At 38.2% G+C, this 15831-nt stretch overlaps 1 protein-coding gene across 1 annotated transcript in view; it reads left to right on the forward strand.

The window, feature by feature from the left end:
- Positions 1-15831, forward strand: part of WDR27 (WD repeat domain 27) — a gene marked incomplete at both ends in the record, with an annotated part of 133242 nt that overhangs the window by 34758 nt on the left and 82653 nt on the right. The window contains 2 exons of the mRNA XM_082480707.1: positions 4577-4674; positions 4978-5099. Of these exons, the coding sequence (XP_082336833.1) occupies positions 4577-4674; positions 4978-5099 (220 nt within the window). The remainder of the gene's footprint in view (positions 1-4576; positions 4675-4977; positions 5100-15831) is intronic.

Below are 15831 nucleotides of genomic sequence, written 5' to 3' on the forward strand. Positions count from 1 at the left end.
TTTTAAAGCCATTATATTTATAACTGGTTGTAGTAATCATACATACGGTAAGGGAAGTAATGATAAAATATCTACTCTGATGAAATGGGAAACTATACCAGCACATATTATAGATGGATAAAGCAAAGGCCATGGCAAATGGGTTTAAAATTTAGCATGCTAGTGATACATAGGAGAGTGTTCATTTCAGATATTTCTGAAAAGTTAATGTTCAACTTCTTAAGTAACTGGGCTGCACAGACCTGATTCAGCAGCTTGATTACTTTGAGAATGGAAACTAGATGAGAAGTACGTAAGTCATAACAACATTCTAACAGCAACCATCTCTAAATGCTTTTAATTTTCCTGTGCTTATCTTCTTTTATGTTTAAGATTCATTACATAGGGTCAGTGAATGACATCCACCCTCCTCTGTAATGTAAGAGAGAATATTTTTCAGTTATGATGAATTCTAAGCATTCCAGAAGATTAAGTGATTTTTTTTCCTTTTCGTGTAACTGATTTTGTTACTTTACTGAACTCAAGGCTGTGTCTGGAAAAGTATAATGAGACTCCTGTTTGAAGATTAATTTTTACAGTGCATATAAAAATGTTTTTAATAGCCTGAAACCTTATGATCTGTGCTAATGATGATGTTTGTGGTCTGTCACTTAGTTTTGACTTTGTCATCTGCAGCCATTTTCCTTAAAATTTTAAATGTCAAGTCTCGACCAAACTGGTTGTGGGGGATTTTGGGAGGTCTTTTTAGGTGCCTATTCATCTTCTGGTTTTAGCATAGTAACATACTTCCATACATTGAAGTTTTTTGATTGTCATCAAAATATTTCTACTTTGTCTGGGTCTCCTGAAAAATGCTTTCAGCAAAGGACTTCAAAACTGCTGGGAAATAGACACATCAGTCTCTGCAATCTTTGCAGGAAGTGTTTGTATCCTAGAATCTGGTTTTATATTTTATTTCTGAAGATTTACCATTCTCCTGAAAATAACTATATACTGTAAATGTATTCCCCCAAAATTATTACATCCCCATATTTTATCCCAAAATATATACTTGGGATATATCTTATATTTTATATCCCAAGTGTGCGGGATATAAGAGATTACAGACATTAGTCGTTTACTCTGTTTTCAGAATTCTAATGATTGAAGGCATTAAAGGAGGACAGAATTGTAGTTTTGAGTATGTCAACTCAAGTGTGATTTTATTTGGATACCTGATCTCTAGAATTGTCAACTGAGATTCTATGCTGCGCATAGAATTGGAGACCTGGAAAAAAATGTAGTAAGAAGATATCGTTTGTCCATTTATTTGCCTTCATCACAAACTTTTCTGTGGCTTTAGGAGGTGTTGGTCTAATTTAGACAAATTTTAGGGTTCATTTAAGCTACAATAGCCTCTCCAGTTGACTTGTGAGTTGGAATTTTGCCTATATGTACTGCACATTCTTGATCTTCATCTGTGCAGCATTTTCTAGGGCTTGTAGTGTTTTATAATAGCTGAAAACAACTTCACAACTGTCTGTGACAGTGTGTTCCTATTGGAAACCCTGCAACACAGGAATTATCTTTGCTAATGGCAGACTGTCAAATATATCTATGGAAAGTGGTCAGATCAGAGATAGAATTCTTGATCTATTTGTATATAATTTTATTTTCAGAACTTGCTTCTGATGGGAAAATAAAAACATTTTTCTTTCCTTTTGAAGAGATCTTATTTGTTATTATCTTATTTTTTTACTTAGAAAGTAACCCATGTTATATTCAGAGAAATCGGTTGATTTTCTGCCAACAAAAACAGTTATTTTGTTAAATGTGCCTTCTTACTGATAAGTTCTAATGTCTTTCAACAATCTAAAGAGCTTTTCCTTTTTGTGCTCTTCACACCTTTATCTTGATGAATGTTGCACCACCTTCTAACCTTTACTTGTTTAATTCCTCTGATTAATTCCTCAACAAGCCCTTTGTAAGATATATAACAATCTTTTCTATAACAAACAGGAAATGATTTTAACTTAAGATGTGGATTGTGCACTTTTGCTTACATTTCAACATACATTTTTATTCTCAAATTCTGGTCTTATGTATTAGAAGTGAGTGGCATTTAAACTTTTGTCTTGTGTCTGTTTGAGTTATGTAATAGCTTTCTTCAGTAATCTGATTGCCTACCTTCTGTATTGCTTGTTAATTCTTAGTTTATGGAGGTATTGTTAAAGCAATAAAAGAGTAACCCAAATTGTTATATAAACTTTAATGTCTAAGAGGCAAGAACTAAAGTACAGTCTTCAGCTGTGTCCACAATGCCTGGCTGAATTTTAGTTGACTTGCACTTTGACTTGAATGTGTATAGGACATGTGGCAAATGCATTGTGTCCAAAATATAAGGTCTTAAATATACTAAAATTCCTCTTTTTTTTTTTTTTTTTTTTTTTTTTTTCCCTAATGTGTACTCTTCTATTTTTTTCCCCTCTGTTACTTTGGTTCAGTTTTCTCCTAACTTGTATTTGATGAATCTCAGTTTACTATTGGTTGAAGATTTGCTTTCTAGGTGAAATTCTACCTGGGAAACATCCTGTCAGGTGTTTATCTATGTACCAGACTGCATTGTAGAAGAAAGGTACTTCGGCTAACTCAAAACAATTGTTTTTGCATTTGGGAGCAATCTGTTTCATTGAGCCTCTTTCAGCAGAGTAAATTAGACCAGAGGAAGCTTCATGCTGCCTTCATTTGATTGTTCCTATTATTTAGGATTATTCCTATTATCTCAGTCAGCTTATTTAAAGTTAGCTTGGATATCTTTACCCAAAAATGGAGATAAATCAGTAGTTTGCTTGAATAAAATACTTCTGGAAACCACAAAACATTCTTGGATTAAATTGCAAAACACAGTATTTTACCTTCTGCTTCACCGTCACTGCTGAGGTAGCTCTAATGTCTACCTGGAAAAGCTCAGCAGATCATTGTTTGTGAGTGAAAAAGAAAGGCAAAAGCAAATCATTAACCATTTTTCTTTTGAAATGATCCTGCTGATGTGTATTGCTTTTGTCAAATTATCTGTTTTGCAAACTGTTAGCATTGTGGGAAAGAAACAGTAATTATTCTTACAGGCGTGTCACATGTGGAGTTTTGTGTTGTCTTTAGACAGACATGCTAAAAGGGAAGTATAATACCTAAAGTTACATTGGAATTATTTTACTGCGTAGAAGTGTCTGCATTGACAATATTATGTAGAAATTTTGAGTTATTGTGGTGTGTTGACCTTCTCTGGCAGCCCCCACACAGTTGCTCACTCATTCTCCCCCAGTGGGATCCCTCAGTGGTATGGGGGGGAGAATTGGAAGGTCAAAGGTGAGGAAAACTTATGGGATGAGATAAAGACTGTTTAATATGTGAAGAAAAAAGAAAAAAACCAAAGTGATGTAAAAGTAGTAGCTTACTAGCTTCCACCAGTAGACCAATGCCCAGCCAGTCTCTGAGTGATGGCTACTTTCAAAAAACTCCTCCCTCCTCAGTTCTGTCATTAAGCTTGGCATTATACGTTATGGAATATCTCTTTGGATAATTCCCATTAAGTGGTCATGGCTATGTTCCCATCTGACCTCTTGCACTCCCCCAGCCTACTCACTCTGGGGGCACAGTGAGAAACACAGGATATTTTAATGCTGTGCAGACACTGTTCAGCAATAACGGATAGATAAATATATAAGATAAAAACATGATGTGTTATCAACACTGTTTTGGTCCAAATGTAAAATAGCACCATACAAGCTACTATGAAGAAAATTAACTCCATTGCAGCCAGACTCAGTACGGTTATTAACAACTCTGTTTATATTCCTTAGGTGACTTCTATGGAAATCATACTCTTCTTGCTCAACATATCCATATTCATATCCATGGAGGAATGTTTTTTGTTGACTTTAGTGGATTTAAGATGAGATCCTTGTTGTCTGTGCTGATATATTTCGGTAAACAGAAAGATCTAGTCAGACAGAATCACAACACAGTTTTGCTTTGTGTAATATAAATAAGTCTGAAGCCATTTTAGAGCACTTGGCATGTGTGCAACATCTGCATAGAGCTGGCAGATAACCCACAGGACCCTGAGGAGTCCAGTGTATGTTGGGAAGCTAAATTTCTTTGATAGTGTGTGATCAGCCCCTTGTTCTGTTCTTATCTAAGTAGAAATTTTTCTTTCCACACTATTTTCTCCTCATTTTCTTTCTTATTGCCCCTATAATTAGCTGTACTGAAACTACTAGTATTTCTGGTCTTTGATCATACATACTTGACATTTTTTTTCCTCTTTAATATTTCCAATATACATACAGGGTTATTTTAGTGTTTCATGTCGATAGAAGATTTATCTTATGACTACCATGTTTCTTTTCATCCAAATGAGTTTTGTTAACAAGTTTTTTAATGGAGTCCAGCAATGAATCAAAAGGTCTGTGACTTTCATTTTTAATAATGAAAGAAAGCAGTTTGGTTTGCTTCGTGATTCCAGTGGGAGTTTACTGGTGGCCACAAATCATAACTTATTTCATTAACACTAGCATTCATTTGATACATTTTGCAGATACAAACAGAGAAGTGTTTGCAAATTGGTACAGAAATTTCCCATGGCTTCAACAATGGAGATTACCAGTCTTTCAGCAGTAAATGATTTCTACTCTTGTATCCTTTGTATTTTGTTTTTTCCTTATTGTTCTTTGGTCTTAATGACATGGAAATAAGTTTGCTTAAAGTAATTAGCATTTGATTCTTTATTACTCTTTTTCTGTTAGACTAAAAATGCTGTATTGTTTGTGATACTGAACTTCAGCCTTGGACATAAATTTTTGGACAGTAAGATTTTTGATGCTGCTTATAGAGCAATAAATATAACAGAGTTTTTATATCTAGTTATCTATCTTTTTGTCTATCTGTGTGCTTTTTTTCCTTTAGATCAGTTTAACTTTAACACAGAGAACTCTACAGATATTGTACTTACAGCTGGCAGCAACCGAGCATTGGAAGTTTTTGACCTCAATGCCGGTTGCAGCGCAGCGGTGATACAAGAAGCTCATACTAGATCAGTCTATCAGATCTGCCAAAATAAGGTATATGCTTTATTGAATTTTATTTGTAGTGCCACTACAGCTCCATCAACAAAGCTGAACATTTTAGGGCAAAATTATTGATCAAGGTTCTCAATTTTTTCAGTTATATAAAATTAATAATTTAAGATAAGTCAACAGGAAAATTACACATCAGATATTTTGTTATAGTTGTATAGTTTAAAGCTGTTAGAGTAAATATAACTCAGTGCATGAAGGTAATAGGCTAAAATATTTTACAGACTTATAAAAATATGCAGAATGCTGTGTGTAAATTACGTCCTGTTTAAAGTGTGAAACACATTGGAATCTAAGGTTAGCTAGTGATGAGGGTTAAGTGCAATAGAAGCTGTGGAGTGAAACAGTTGATGCTGCAGATCTGGTGCCTACACCACAAAATTTATGAAAACTTTCCTTTGGACTAGCTCTAGTTTTTTCTTGTGGACTGAATGCTCAGTAATGATTGCAATATATATATATTCTTGAAATGCATTTTCTGGTTTAGATTCATGCAAATCAGTTCCTATTTTCCAAGACTGCTTTGTGATGCTACCTGGACAGTAAGTGAGGATGATCAGGAGATTTGTTCTTTAAACAAATAAAAAAGGAAATCTATTTGGAAGGTCTTGTGAAATACTAAGGAAGTTGTGTTCTGATTAAGTGTGGGAGAAAGCTGTTGGAAAATTATTAAATATATAGAATATTCTAAAAACAGGTGAACAGCATGACATTCTGTTATTTCTGGCTTTGGACAGCAGCAGCTGTAAGCAAGTATATATAATTTGCGATGTAATGACTTTGATTTTAAATTGTTCTTTTGGCCTGTTCTAGAGATTGCTTGCAAGAATTTGCAATGTGTGAAATTTTTCTCAACCTGTGGTGTGTCGTTGTGGAGACAGACATGACACTGAATATCAAGTTGCAGCAATCATTCTCTATTTTACAAGCAATGCTCTTTTATATCCTTTTACCCGGATGCTTATCTATGCATATACTCTACCATTCTACTTTTGCCCAATCTGCTCTCACATCACACGCCAGCCAGCCAATACAATTGTTGATCACGCACTGTTCATGCTCTGGTCAGATGTTTGCCAACCCTTAGAATGTTTATCACTGTGTTCACTCGTTCTCAATCTTGTTTGCTCAGCTTTTCTCAGGACTCTTCAGTCTCTTCAAGGGTACATGGGTATCTGCTCAAGGTCAATGTTAAACTTGCATTCTGATCCCTCGGACGAGCTGAGGTCTCCCACAGCGGTGTACTTGATTAAGCTTATTATATCATTTGGAATATGTTCTCTTCACTGCAGAGATTGTGTGATGTATAATAGAACAGTATTGTGAATCTTCCTCCAGAACAGTTTAGCAGGAAATATTGCAAAAATATAGATGTGTATATTCACATAGAAAATTTGGCTACACTGACTGTTATAAAGTATATCTCTTAGAAGATGTTGGGGTGGGACACCCATTTTAATGGGTGTCTGTAATTCTTGTTTCCTTTTAGAATTTTAGCACTCTGAAAGTGAAAATATATTTAGAAGATAATAAATATTGCTGTCTGTGAGACTTATTAATCAAGAAGCATTGACTGGGAGTGCAAATTAAATAAACTTGTCATATTACTTGTATGTGCATATCAGTTGCTGCTAAATTAGTTTTTCTGTAAAGATACAGATTATCTGTATGACACTACAGAAATTTAGAATGTGTTATAGGGAAATGTTCAGAGGAACGTCCAAACATTTGAATATCAGCTGAATCTAAGAACTGGTTGCCTTACTCTCTTATATTATTTTGAAAATCTCTCTCTATGGCCTATTAAATAAAATTAATGTAAAATCTTCTGTTTCTCAAGAATCAAGAAATGCTTATTTTGCTTATCAAAATCTGCAGTATTTGCAACAAAACCGGAGTAGAATTCTTTATAGTTGCTCCTATTGAAATCTGCCAAAAATATGCTGGCTAACTCATTGATTTCACCCCCCTTATACTGCATCTCCAATTCTCTAATGACCATAGGTGGTCAGAACCATCACTTTACTTTTAGTAGAGTACAGTACATCCCTTGTTGCAGTGCAGTTATCGTCATGATGCAGCCTTGATCCAGTAATGGTATGTTGAAGATGATAAACCACCCTACTGAATCATTACTTGCCACAGTTTATCTTTAGTAGGAACATTTTGAATCTTCCTGACTGTAATTAGCTTGTAAAATCAGACCGTATCCTTGCCTCAGATATTCCATCTGCAGCCTCTGTGCAGATGTAATCACAGTTGATGAAAACTTGTCCCTTATCTGCAGCCTGAATTATCAAAGGCAATCTCTGTTCTTGTTAACACTTTGTGAAATACTGCAGAAGAACGTAGAGTACATACTCATACAGTGTGCATATATAGAATAAGTACATGGAGTGTTTGCTATTGTAGGCTACCAAATTGCTGCAGTGGTCCTTGTTTTCAGGTGAGGTGTGAATCTGGTGGTGGTTCTGCCCATTTTTACTGTCTCTTCTCCCTCTTGCCTGGTGATGGGAACAGTGGCAGCAACCAGATGGGGTTTCCAGATTGTCTTCTATCATGTCACACTTCCTCTCTTATTGGCAAACTCTGTGATGACTGTACTGCCTCAAGCTTCCTGACAGTTTGCTGGAGCTCCAGAATAACCAACCTATGGCTGAAGCCTGTTCCTCTTATCCTGTGCCACTTCGCCAGTTTACATCCCCAGACCTATTTCACCAGTTGAAGCTAGGTTGTATCTCTCTGTATCATTACAGGTGCTCTGCTTCTGCAGCTATGATTCTTCACTTCTCCACCTCCTACAACCTGTTTCCTTTCTCCACCTTCCCGTATTTAATTCCCTCACTCTAGTAGAGTCCTCCCCCCGTCCCCATACTGTACTAGTAGTCATCACAACCATGTAGATTACTGCTTTTCCCTGATTATGTCTTCCCTCTCACCTCCTTGAACCTCAGTCTCTTGCAAGGGTCCAGAGGAGACAGATGCAAGGACTGGAAGAAACTAGGTTTGGGGAGGTAAAGGCCATGAGGGAGGAGAATGATGCAGGGAATTGAAGAGAGCAGCATCAGTAAAGCTCAATCCCAGAAGGCTGGGACTTTTGATTTAGTACAAAGAATCTTTACATCTTTAAATTAAATCTAAACATCTTTAAATTAAATACAGTAGCACAGTTAGAAAGTCTTCCCATTTTAAACTCAGCTTTTAATGCAAAGTATTACTTCAGTAATGAAAAATTCAATAGCATAATGTTGAATTAAAATTATAAAAATTGCAAGGAAGCTGGGGAAAAAAAAATAGTCGTTACTGTGACTCAGAGCAGAGAGAAATGTAAGAAAAAAAATCTTGGCTGGTAAATCCTTAAAGACAGTAGTTTCCATATCAGCACAAGTTAAGAAGATGCCCTATGTTGTTACATGTTTATAGAGAAATGAAGAATAATGAATACAGTGAAAATATATCTGCGCACTAGTATTGCATCATGATGGAAAGCATATATTGCTGTACTTAATCTTTCCTTCTTTATCTTTGTTAACTGAAGGAATAGCCAAATGTCAATACTACCCTGTTTGATTTGACAACCTTAAATCGCAACAGTGATTGAAATGTATGTCTATACATACACACTGCATACACATATATATGTATGCTAATAGATATATAAATATTTTTGCACTATACTTTTCCATCTATACTATTTCAGTGACTTGATTGTGTTTTCTTCAAGTCTTTCTTTATATTCTGCAGAACAGTATTTTGTGCTGTGAATTTTCGTTATTTTGTCAACATCAGGGAAGGGAAATCAGAGCAAGAATGTAGCAAGCATTTCTCAGATGGGAGATAGATATTCTGAAACTTATAAAAAGGCCATTTTAGAGCTAGACTTATGGGGCTGTGACAAATTTAAAGTATTGGATGAAGAAAAAAAGTTGAAGGAAAAGAGGAAGCTGGGCAAAATCTTAACAGAAAAAAACTGACCTAGGGAAGAAGTTGTTCTGGGTAGTGTGCTTATTACCAGATTTTTGTTTATATATTTATATTACTTGTGGCACATTAATTCCCATTTGGCATCTGCTTTAGATTAGTAGTTACTTAGGATTTGATATATAAAGAGCTGTTAGTCCTGGATCCAAAACAGTGCAACTTAGCTTACTGAAGTCCAGGAGAGAAAAACCACAAAAGACATGCCTAGCTCTTGAAGCTCCATATATAGAATCATAGAATTAGTGAGGTTGGAAGGGACCTTTAAGATCATCAAGTCCAACCGTTAACCTACCCTGATAAAAACACCACCACTTCTAAACCATGTCCCTAAGCATCTACCCTTTTCTTAAACACCTCCAGGGATGGTAAATCCACCACCTCTCTGGGCAGCCTATTCCAATGTTTAATAACCCTTTCAGTGAAAAAATGCTTCCTAATATCCAATCTAAACCTGCCCTGACATAACTTGAACCCGTTTCCTCTTGTCCTATCACTTGTCACCAGGGAGAAGAGGTCAGCTCCCATCTCTCTAAAACCTCCTTTCAGGTAGTTGTAGAGGGTGATAAGGTCTCCCCTCAGCCTCCTCTTCTCCAGGCTAAACAACCCCAGATCCCTCAGTCGTTCCTCATAAGGTTTGTCCTCCAGACCCTTCACCAGCTTTGTAGCCCGTCTCTGGACACGCTCCAACACCTCAATGTCCTTCTTGTAGTGAGGGGCCCAAAACTGAACACAGTACTCGAGGTGAGGCCTCACCAGTGCCGAGTACAGGGGGATGATTACTTCCCTAGTCCTGCTCACCACACTATTCCTGATGCAGGCCAGGATGGTGTTGGCCTTCTTGGCTGCCTGGGCACACTGCTGGCTCATGCTCAGCTGGCTGTCCACCAACACCCCCAGGTCCTTTTCTGCCAGGAAGCTTTCGAGCCACTCCGCCCCCAGTCTGTAGCGCTGCATGGGGTTGTTGTGACCCAAGTGCAGGACCCGACACTTGGCCTTGTTGAACCTCATACCATTGGCCTCAGCCCATCTGTCCAGCCTGTCCAGATCCCTCTGCAGAGCCAATCTACCCTCAAGCAGATCAACACGCCCCCCTAGTTTAGTGTCGTCTGCGAACTTACTGAGGGAGCATTCGATCCCCTCATCCAGATCATTGATAAAGATATTAAAGAGAACGGGCCCCAGCACCGATCCCTGGGGGACACCACTCGTGACTGGACACCAACTGGATTTAACTCCATTTACCACCACTCTCTGGACACGGCCATCCAGCCAGTTTTTTACCCAGCGAAGAGTATACCTGTCCGAGCCATGAGCAGCCAGTTTTTCCAGGAGAATGCTATGGGAAACGGTGTCAAAAGCCTTGCAAAAATCCAGGTAGATAACATCCACCAAGTGGGTCACCTTGTCATAGAAGGAGATCAGGTTTGACAGGCATGACCTGCCTTTCACAAACTTATGCTGACTGGGCCTGATCACTCTGTTCTCTTGCATGTGCCGTGTGATGGCACTGAGGATGATCTGCTCCATGACCTTCCCAGGCACCGATGTCAGACTGACTGGCCTGTAGTTCCCTGGATCCTCCTTCCGGCCCTTCTTATGGATGGGTGTCACATTTGCCAACCTCCAGTCAGCTGGGACCTCCCCAGTTATCCAGGACTGTTCATAAATGATGCACAGTGGGCCGGTGAGCACTTCCGCCAGCTCCTTCAGTACTCTTGGATGGATCCCATCCGGCCCCATAGATTTGTGCACCTTCAGGTGCTGAAGCAGGTCCCTCACCATTTCCCTTTGGATTACAGGGGCTTCATTCTGCTCCCCATCCCTGTATTCTAGCTCAGGGGTCGGGGAATTCAAGGAACAACTGGTCCTACTGCTGAAGACTGAGGCAAAGACGGCATTAAGTACCTCAGCCTTTTCCTCATCCTTGGTTACTACGTTACCGGCCCCATCTACTAGAGGACAGATATTATCCTTGGTCCTCTTTTTATCGCTAATATATTTATAGAAACTTTTTTTGTTGTCCTTGACAACAGAAGCCAGGTTTAGCTCTAGCTGAGCTTTGGCCCTTCTGATTTTTTCCCTACATTGCTTCACTACCTCTTTGTAGTCCTCCTGGGTGGCCTGCCCTTCCTTCCAAAGGCCGTATATCCTCTTTTTTTTCCCTAAGCTGCAACACTAGCTCCCTGCTTAGCCAGGCCGGTCTTTTTCCCCGACGGCTTGTCTTCCGGCACACGGGGACAGCCTGCTCCTGCGCCTTTAGGACTTCCGTCTTGAAAGACATCCAGGCTTCCTGGGCTCCTTTGCCCTGGAGGACTGCCTCCCAGGGGACTTTGTCAACCAAGCTCCTGAAGAGCCCAAAGTCCGCTTTCTGGAAGTCCAAGGGGGCAGTTCTGCTGACCCCCTTCCTTGCTTCTCTCAGAATTGAGAACTCTATCATTTCGTGGTCACTGTTGCCAAGACGGCCTCCGACCATCACATCCCCCACAAGACCTTCCCTGTTTACAAACAACAGATCCAGCAGGGCACCTTCCCTAGTTGGCTCTTTCACTAGTTGTGTTAAGAAGTTATCCCCAGTACCTTCCAGGAACTTTCTAGACTGTTCCCTCCCTGCTGTATTGTATTCCCAGCAGATGTCCGGCAAATTGAAATCTCCCACGAGGACTAGAGCTCGCGATCTTGAGACTTCTCCCAGCCGTTTATAGAATATTTCATCTGCCTCCTCATCCTGGTTGGGCGGTCTATAACAGACTCCTACTACAATATCTGCCTTATGATTAAAATATCTGCCTATATGATTAAGGCTTACACAATTAAATTGCTTGCAGAACTTTAGGCCTTATACTGCTTGCTTAGAACCTTTATAATCTCGAGTTAATTCAGCATGTTAATATTTATTATTCCAAACCTTAGTGTATTTTTGTTTCCTTAAAAAGCAATTTGGCCCCAAGTTTCCCTGAAGTGCTTGGGGCATACCATGTAATTTCGATACAAAGGTTGTCTGTCTTTGAACACAGGTTCTTCCAGCAGTAACAAAACTAATTAAGCATCCTTGCTAAAGGATTTTAAGCCTGGGTCCTTAAATATTGCCCTCCAAATCCGCAATAACTCCAATTTGACTATTGTGTTCTTTTTAACCTTTATCTCCCCACCACATGCACTTTCAGTTTTGTTCCCTTTGTACTCTAAACACTCCTCCCCTATCACAACCTTGTCTTGTCATGTTCTTATTACATGCCATACTGCATGCCTGTTCCAAATTACTCATGTGTCCGCTGGTTAATGGCTTGTCAAACAAAATAATTTTCCTTAATAGCTGTGCTGGTTTGAATGTCTGCTAATTACTCATCTACATGTATCTTGTGGAAACGTAATTATCATAGGACCTTTATCTCTGTCAGATTGGATTTAAATAGTGAGGCAGGTTAAAAAAATTCTGGATGGGAATCAGCAGACAGTACAGTTGCATAAGCATAATTTCATCAGGAAACTGGGCTAAATACATGGTCCTGTGCAGAAGTGGTGGTGATAGTTTACTTTTCAGAGTGTTTGCTTAGGAGCTGGGGGAAAGACATTCATTTTTCTCCTCAGCCTCAGGAAACTGGTCGAAATCTCCCACTTTTCAGTGATAGGCTGGTGTTGAGAGACCCTCCACTCTTCCCTGAACCTGTGTGTGGTTTCCAGACCCTACTCTCAGAAATGCTTATGATATTTTAGTGCAGGGTGTTACTAGACCCAAGTGATGTCATTAAGCTCCTTCTGAGGCAAAGAGCAAATGTTGCTCTTCTGGCTTTAGTAACTTCATCTCACTCTGATAAGTAGCCCTTAGCCATCTTATACCAAGCCTGAAAAGGCAAATATCCTAAGCTGATAATAATGGATTAACACCGCTGTAAGTTGTTTTATTAGACCAGTGATTTCCAACTTGACTATTTTGGTTTGAAACATAAGATCACCTAATGAAAATCGATTATCAATAATTACCCAAGTACTATGTGACTTTTCTTGGTTCCATTGGTTTGTGTACTAACTTTTAAGAAACATAGCAAAATGAATTGATTGAAATATCAAAATTGTGTTCCTGTCTTAGAGTTTAGGAACCTCTGAGATACAGAAATAGATGGCAATTGGAGATCAGACCACAAAGATTCAGAGTTTTAGTGTTAACAATACGTTTATAAAGCTGCAAAACATATTCTTTAACAGTAATCTATCCATATCAACCACAAATATCTGGATGGTATTATGTTCGGCTAGCAAACACAGTTACAGATTACATTCATATTCAGAGAAACAACAAATTTTCTAGTTTTCTGCCCAAGCCCTTTTGTTTTAAATTCATTAGTCCATTAATTAGGAAATGTAGATGATGTGAAGGCTGAAAAATGTAATAGGAAACTCAGAAGTTTCAGTCAGTTAACTTTTTCCTAGCCATAGTGACAAACCTGTTTGAAGGTATGCGCTTTCCTGGAAGATGTGGAGTGTTTTCTGAGACATTTATTGATAGATGGCTTTAGCATAAGGCAGCTGCACTGTTTGGATGGTGTCAATGGTGTTCATATGGAATCAGTGAATGAGACAGGGATTCTGTTGAACCATGTCCTTCCTGGGGCCAAATTTTATGTGGAAGTTGCAATGCAAGTCAGCCTAAAGAGAAGCTGAGAAGGGATTACAGTGGTGGATGAGGAAGATGATGGGGCACAGGCAAGTGATTTTTCTGTCAGAATGAAAGAATATAGTTTGAACAGTGTGCTGGAATATGCTACTTTTTGCATTAGATTCTCATAAATTATAGATTATCATAAATTATTGGACTATAAAAACAAAGGGATAAATAAAATTCAGCTTGCATATTGTCCCAACTAGTATATATTTTCTCATCTTCTACAGCAATATTCAGTAGCAAATGTAGATTGAAAATACAGGTATAGCTTTATATTAGTAAAGTATATTAATGACAAAATATCAGGGCAGGGAACGAACAAAGGGATTACACTTCTTACCCGTATTACTGTTAGTGTATTCTAAAGTAAAGGAGTAGTGCATGAAGTAAATATGCATGTGTTTGTAGAACTTTCTGTATTGGACTCTGATCATTACTGACTGAAGAAAGGGATGGTGAAGAAAGGTTTCAAAAACACAAAAAGAAAGGGTGCTCTGTAACTTTTAATGAATACTATCCTTTGGACAACTACTCTAGCTTTTACAATTACTCTTTTTTATAGTTATACACAGCTAATGTGAGAATGTGTAGATTTTGTTGGGAAATCTGTTGCACAGTTCATTTTAGTTCACCTGTTGGAACAGGCTGTGGTAATCCTTAGTGTAGGAAGGAAACCTTAAAGCAAAGTAAGTGAAATCTCCTATAGTCTTTTTAATGCTGAGTGTCCCACTTTGTCTTGCCATTTGGGGAATTCTGTTGACTAAATACTAGAGCATTTTCCAGCTATACACCAGTTTTCATAACAAATGGAAGATGCTTGGCAGTCAAGCACTGATTGCAGGAAGTGGCCTTGAGGTTTCTGTGATGTATTCAGCCAAATCAAGAGTGTGAATGGCAAGGAAAACAAAAAAGGAGTTTTAATGGTTTATATTTAGTTCCTCGGAGAAAGAAGTTTGTAGCTAGCAAAAAGGCCAGTATTTGCCAATGTGAATGTTAAAAGATGAGAGGTTAAAGATATACTTGATTTAATTATTTAAAGGTATGAAACCAAAATCAGTCCTGTTATGAATGAATGCAATTGTTACTGAAGTCAATGGAAAGTATGCCCACTTATGTCAGGGCTAAACATAGGTTACCATCAGTACTCTGGTTGTCTGTATTATGTAGTTTGACTTTGTCAAGATAGTTAATTCCTTAAGGTTTTATATTTGTAATTTTCTTGTTTCTCATGTAGATGAAAATTATATTCACAATCTGAAAAAAGTAACTTTAAACTAGAAATTTCTAGAATGTTCCCAGCTTGCATTATGTACATATATTTTCTGCTTTACAGTCTTCTAATTAGCTGATGGAATTTATGATTTGCTAATGAATAGCCACAGACCATATCACATTTGTCTAATTGATCAATATTCTAGGTATGCCTATGAAAAAGTATAAAATATTTAGTTTGTCTTGACAACATGAAACTTCCTTGATATGAAGCTGAGCAATATTAATACCTGGTATGGTTTGCTGCCGCCCAGTATTAAGAAAATGTTGAATGAAGATAGAAAATATAATCTGAACCTTCCTTTAAGAATCTGGGAAAACATTGAGGTCTTACTGCTTTTAAAGGGTTTTGAGGATAGTAATCTCAACCTTTCTTTCAAGACCTTGTAATGACTGCAAACGGGTGTGAACTTAAAAAAGGGCACGTTGTAGGGAGAAGCTTTTGCGATGATAGTTTTTGAAGGGCCATCTTCTGAAGAAATATTGAATAGCAATCATATAGGATATGTCCAGGAAGTTTGTGTGAACTGAATATAGTTGGCTATGCAAAGCAAAATAAAACTTCTGAAGTTTTGATAAAATATTGTTAGGAGAAGCTGAATCCAGTAGCCCAATGGAGTTGAGGCTGCTATAGCTCCCTGCCCCTGAGTCCAACCAGTAGTGAGGGTGAGCTTGTGTATACAGTTGGCAACTATATACGTATACACACAGCCAATCACACAGATCAACAGAAAAACTTTCAGCATTAACACAAACACAGACATCACCAACAGGCTCACAGAATCACAGAATGGTGGGGGTTGG

This window comes from Vanellus vanellus, assembly GCF_965231255.1.
Source record: "Vanellus vanellus genome assembly, chromosome: 3".
In the NCBI taxonomy this organism is placed as follows: domain Eukaryota; kingdom Metazoa; phylum Chordata; class Aves; order Charadriiformes; family Charadriidae; genus Vanellus; species Vanellus vanellus.